This window comes from Numenius arquata, chromosome 2 (assembly GCF_964106895.1).
Source record: "Numenius arquata chromosome 2, bNumArq3.hap1.1, whole genome shotgun sequence".
Classification (NCBI taxonomy): Eukaryota; Metazoa; Chordata; class Aves; order Charadriiformes; family Scolopacidae; genus Numenius; species Numenius arquata.
This window is the reverse complement of record NC_133577.1, coordinates 24,555,186-24,561,185: the sequence shown is the minus strand read 5'-3', so window position 1 is coordinate 24,561,185 and position 6,000 is coordinate 24,555,186. Positions and strand designations below refer to the sequence as shown.

Here is a 6,000-nt window from a genome sequence, read left to right as displayed (position 1 = left end):
GCGCGCGTCGGTGCTGTGGCGACCGCGGCCGCAGCAGCAGCAGCGCGCGGGCAGGTTGAGGTGAGCGCGGCGCCCCCGCCCGACAGCTCCTGCCGGGAGGAGACGCTGCCACCGTTGCCGAGCCCTGGTTATCCCGTCTATCGGTCTCCTTCCTGTGGCGGCGGCGGCTGCTGCTGCTGCTGCGCGGCAGGGTGAGGGCCGCCCTCCCCCGTCAGCCGCGGCGGGCGGAGCGGCGGCAGCAGCAGCAGCAGCATGAGAGGCGGCGGTACCGCCGTCCGGAGCAGAGCGGCGAGGGCAGGGTTGGCAACGCGGTTGCTGGCGGTGCTCAGCTGCGTCCTGATAGTGGAGGCCCAGGTAGGAACCTAGCGGCGGGTGGGACGATGCAGCAGGGTCCCTTCATGGTGGGGAGGGGGGAAGGAAGGAAGCGTGGCCGGCCAGGGTGCCCCACCGGCTGCGGGTAGGGCTGTGGAGCCCTCCCTGAGGGCAAGGGGAGCAGAGGTCCTCCCTGTCGCGGGTGCTTCGGGGGTCGTGGCGGGAGAGGGCAGCTTCGGGCCGTGTCCTGTGCAGCCTCCCCGGCGGCGAAGTCTGGGGATCCTTCGGTGAAGTCGGTAGCCCCACGTCGTTCCTCTTCGATACCCGGCGGTTGCTGCTTGCTGGGATCACGCCTGGGGCCTCCGCTGCCTCCGGTCTGTGGGGCCCCGTTGCCACAGCCGGGGGAGAAGTTGGTTGACTTGTGAACCACTGGTAGCGCCCTTAAATAGCGGTCCAGCTATACCGAGGAGTTGTTTAATCTAGGTAACAGTGCTCGCTGTCTGTGGGGTGTTGGATTGAGGAGCTCTGGGTTGGAACATGCCCTTGCCTTTTAGGCAGAAACTTCGGTGTCCTTAGAGAGTCGATGTTCCAATATGTTGCCATATGTTCCAATAGTAATATCAGTGCCCGGGCTTAGCTTGTGTTTAGGTCGTGTCTGTTTGCCTGTATTACAGAGCAGGATGAGAGTGCCCCTTCTTTCTGTGAAATGTCTTCATAGCCTCAGAAGGACAAGTGTCTGTAGTTGGGAGTTTGCTATTCAGCAGCAGTATGACTGTGACTGAAGTAATAGATGGTGTCAAGTAGGGAAGGATTTCAGCTGGGCTAAAGACGTTAGAGTGAGTTGATACAGAAATACTATGTCCATGTGAAGCAAATTTTTTCTTCTGTATCTGATTATTATTTTTCTTACATTTTCTAAATTTCTGCTTTGTATGGCATGCTATATTGTAAGTGACTGTCCAAGGCAGTGACTAGAGTAGTCAAGAATAGATAGCTTTTATTGCAGATTTTTTTTATATAAGTTGAGGTTTTTTCAGGTTTAAAAATTTCTTATTTTAGTAGCTATTTTAGCGTAACTAAATGCTAATTGAATTGGGATTCTTAAAGAAGCCATTAACAAACTGGCATGGTTTTCTTATGGTGCTTGCCAGAGAGATTGGTTGTTGCTATTTCATAAAATCGTTAGCATATTGTACTCAGCGTTTAAGTTCCTAAAGTTTGACTTGTACAAGGAAAAGATAAGCTAGCCATTAGTTTTTGGACTCATGTTACCTATAACTTTTCTTTCATTGTGTAGCTATGGCAAAGTAAAACATTAAGGAACAAAACAAGGAGTCCCAGGTGGTCTTTTAATTGTTGAAGCAATTAAACTACAACAACCTGATAACACTAATAAGGTTGTTTGTATGACTGCTTGCTAGTATATGCATTTATTCTGGTATTTCTTAATGTTGAAGTGCTGAATACATTTCTCTTTCCAGATTTCATAAGGAGAAATTGATGCAGGTTGGATGTTGACCTTTTCTTCTGAAAGGTTGATTTATCTTGGAGAAGATAAGTTAGAAGTTTAACGTCTCCAGTACAGCTCTGATATCTGTACAAGAACTAAACTAGGTTTGACAATACATGGAAATATTTTGATAAGCATACTTAAAATATAGAAGAAATAGCAGCTATTGAATGTCAGATGACTTCTTGGACACAAACTATAGTAGGCTAATGCTTTTAGAGTTTATTGTAGAGTTCAAAGTAATTAGCAGATGAAAAGAAAGCTTGTTATTTGGCCATTGTAATACAAGTTGTGATAGCTTACAGTACATTTGACTCTATATTTGTGGACTAAGTTAACTAGTATAGCTCAATTAAAAAAAGGCAAATACCACTTGTGTCAATAGCAAAGTAGGTCTTGCAATACATAATTTTAACTGTGTAATGCACTATTCTTATTTTGATGTCTCTAGTTTGAAAAAGAATTTGCTGGAAGATCCAGGTGTTGACAAAAAAAAAAATTTCGGCATGTTCTTAAAGTGTTCCATCATTACACAAGTGAGAGCACTGAAGACTACACCTGGACTAATAAAAAACTTCTAACTGGAGTACTTGAAGCCTGTGTTGCTGTTGGATTAGTGTGCTATGAACCAACTCCACTGATGTGCAGTGTTGGTGTTTCATATGTGCTGTCAAACCATTTTGCAAATTGTGGTTTGGTACGCATATAGCATAGTTTAATTTTAGAGCATGCCTTCCAAGGAAACATTGATTTTGCTATTTTGTGTACACAGGGAGCTAACTGTTCCAGTTCTGAAAAAGTTGTGAAAAAGAAATGGAGAATTTCATTTGTTTGCTTTTGCTATGCTAAATTATTTTTTCTCTTAATTTCTTAGACCAGTTCTAGTTTGAGGGGGGAAGGGGGGTATTTCTGAAACTACATAACGTTCTAAGTAAACTGTACTGCATTTTGAAAGATGTTCTTAGAACTGAGTTTTTTATCAGAGACATCTGGCAAATGGAGGTGTGATCTCCATTAGTTTGCCATCTTAGTTGAATAAAAAGACTGCAGCTTTTTATTTTTCCATGGGAATTTGACACTGAGTGTAACTACTGCATGTTTATTTGGAACATTTTCCCCTGAAAAAGCATTTTCAGTTTTGCATAGGTGGTAAAAATATTTTTGTAAGCAGTGGATAGTGTCATGAGGTGGTCATCAAAATAGTTTCCTACTCTTTATCTTCTGAGTCCAAAGAAAATTTCTCAGGTCTTTCCTACTGCTTTCAGCTTAATAAATTATTGCTTTTCACCTGAGGTTTATCCTGTTTATGGTTTAGTAATATTTGAGCAGAATGTTCAGTTGTCTTTTTGCCTTTTTATATTATAATGAAGTGTACTGCTGTTTGTTTTGTGATATGGCGTTACCTGTGAAGACTGCAAAATTAATTTCTGCCTATGTGTAACTGATAAGAAAACTTGAAATTTTTAATGAAATCATTATAGATTAAAATGCATGGGGTTTTTATTTCTGTAAGTATCAATAATAACGAGTTTTGTCTTCTGACTTTGAAGTTGGCAGTCACGTGGACTGTGAGCTTTCTTGGCTTTGTGAAAAACCTGTAATTGCACATATTGTCTTTCATAGCTGTTTGCCCAGCTTTGAAGTTAGATAACATTAACAAAGGCAAGCATAACAGCATTGGAAGACTTTGGGTAAAGTAACTTCCCCTTAAATGAATTTTACTTCATTGCCCTATCTACTCTGCAGAATTGTGACAGCCTATTTAGTGCCTCAGGAAAAGCAGGTTCTACATAAGGTGAATTTTCTACTTAAATGCCTTATTGCCATACTCTCACCTCTTTATTCTCATGGGGGTTTGGGGAAAATCCATTTTCCAGGCCTTCTTTATGCTTCATAAAAGAGCAGAAGCTTACAATTTGGTTTCTAGTGTCTCTCTTACATCAAGCTTGGTTATATAAGGGTATCTGTTCTGTAAAGTAGTGGAGTGATTTATCATGCATAAAACAGATTAGATGATTTCATAATCTCAGCTATGTGAAATCTGTGGAGAAAAAAAGCCACAAAATATTTTCCGACTGCTTTTGCACATAACCTTTTAATAGTTAAAAGTTCTCCTAAGCCCATGCAAGATATGTGTAGGCTTTTCCTATTTTATATGCTTCCTATGCCATCCTGTGTGTCAATGAATTTCTCGTCTGGCTGAAGAGTAGTAGTAACAGCAGTGTTTGGTTGCATTCCTTTAGATATGGTTTAAAGCTTTCAAACTTAACATTTGAAAGGCCTTTCAAACATGTTTATAGTTGTTTAAGAAACTATGCTTAGGAGTAGCTAGTTTAGATTTAACAAAATTTATCATAAAGTTCACAGAATCACACTTTCAGTGTTTCCACATTTCACTAAGACATTGTCAGGGTCTCGGAGGAACTGTTGCTGTAGCTTAGTACACTAAGTCGGTTGGGCCTGTCCTCTCTGTGACTTGCACAGTCCTGCCTTCCTATCCTGTGCTGACAGTAGCACTTCTGCACTTGTGTGTGCTCCTTTTCATAGAGGTGGTCTTAAGCTAGTGTAGTGCCTCGAACCAGCTTGCTGTCCTAGCACAGAAAGAGGGAATGGTCAGACTTAGTTTCATAGTAGACTTATAGCTTTACAAAATAGGAAAACCAGGTGCAGGGACCTATTTGTAGAATTTAACTGTTACTAACTTCTTGGGCACAGAAGTACATATTCCCTTTTCTACCATGCCTCTAAAGAAACTAGGTGGAGTGTTCTTACACTTTGAGAAGAATTATAAGATGACAAATGCATTTTTTAGGCAATTCAACTAATCAGTGTTTGCTAGGAGAATACTTGGTATGCTGCTCTGATGTTCTAATGTGCGTTCGTAGGTTGGAAAATCTTGCTGCTCATTCGGCAGAAAATTCTATATGATGAATCTGTCAACAAATTTCAGGCCTGAAATTGTTAATCTGGCTAATGTTGATTCAGCATTGCATTTGGAGTGGGACTGAAGCTCACAAAGTGCTAAGATCTGTTATTTTCTAATTCTGAGTGTGTAAGGTATGTTCCAGAGTATTTTAATGGTGAGAAATAAATTATATGCTATGGAGCTGCATTTAACTAGTATTTATTTTGACTGCCATTTTTTCTCTTTACAGGATTTTTCTGTAGTTAATATTGCATTACTAAAAATACATTTTAATGTATTTTTTTAATAGCTCACAGGAGTCCTAGATGATTGTTTATGTGATATAGAAAGCATCGATGACTTCAATACTTTCAAGATCTTCCCCAAAATACAGAAACTGCAAGAACGTGATTACTTCAGATACTACAAGGTACAATTAGAATAGTATTTTCCTGAATAATTTAAATCCAGAAGATATAGGGAGGATTACATATCAAACCAACTTGTCTGCATTAAGTTGTCTTTCAGAAGCCCACAACTCTTTAATTTGGTTGTAGCAGGTTTTTAGTCCCTGACAGTTATGTTGGTAATAAGTCATGTTTGCTGTATTAATCCTGGAGTCAGTGACAGTAATTCATGACTGCTTTCATTCAACTGCTAAGTGGTAATTTTAAAGGTAGTATCTTTGTACTGCTGCATCTAAAGAGGATTGCATATTAGCAACTTTCTGACAGCACGCAGTACTTGTCTTCTAAGAAATGTACGTAATTTGAAATGGAAATGTTGCAATGATTTCTTTTCCTGTAAGTTGCTGTCTTAGTTTTGATTTTAGTGTTTGTCGTCTAGAGAACTGTTGCTCCTTTGAAAAATAGGTAAACATATTCAACTTTCAAGCAGTATTTAATATCACTTTTTTATGAGTTTCTAATACAGAGGAAAAAAATGTTTAATCCGATGAGCAAAATAAAAGTTTGTAGCCTGGTACTTCTGTTTTCGGATATGCTTAACTTGAAAATGAGGTTGCATTTTGCCTGAGCTAATCAGATGGTTGCCTGCCACTGGAAAAAGGAGGTTTCACTCCTTTAGGGCAGACCATCCTGCCTTTTCTGCTTGTCCCTACTTCTAGCTCTTGGGCTTGTCTGACTCTGCATTAGGCCAATGCATCACTTTTTAACCTGGTAGATTTTTAGTTTAGATGTTTGGTTTGGAGGGGTTTTTTGGGGGTTTTTGTTGTTGTTCTTTTTTTTTTCTTTCCAGGATGTAGCAAGTTATC

At 40.4% G+C, this 6,000-nt stretch overlaps 1 protein-coding gene across 2 annotated transcripts in view; it reads left to right on the top strand.

Annotated features, from left to right (window-relative positions):
• ERO1B (endoplasmic reticulum oxidoreductase 1 beta) overlaps positions 1–6,000 on the top strand; it is a 29,466-nt gene continuing 23,466 nt past the window's right edge. For both annotated transcript variants that reach the window (XM_074162249.1, XM_074162241.1), the window contains exons 1-2: positions 1–354; positions 5,038–5,157. In XM_074162249.1, the coding sequence (XP_074018350.1) occupies positions 253–354; positions 5,038–5,157 (222 nt within the window). In that variant the 5' untranslated portion in view covers positions 1–252. The remainder of the gene's footprint in view (positions 355–5,037; positions 5,158–6,000) is intronic.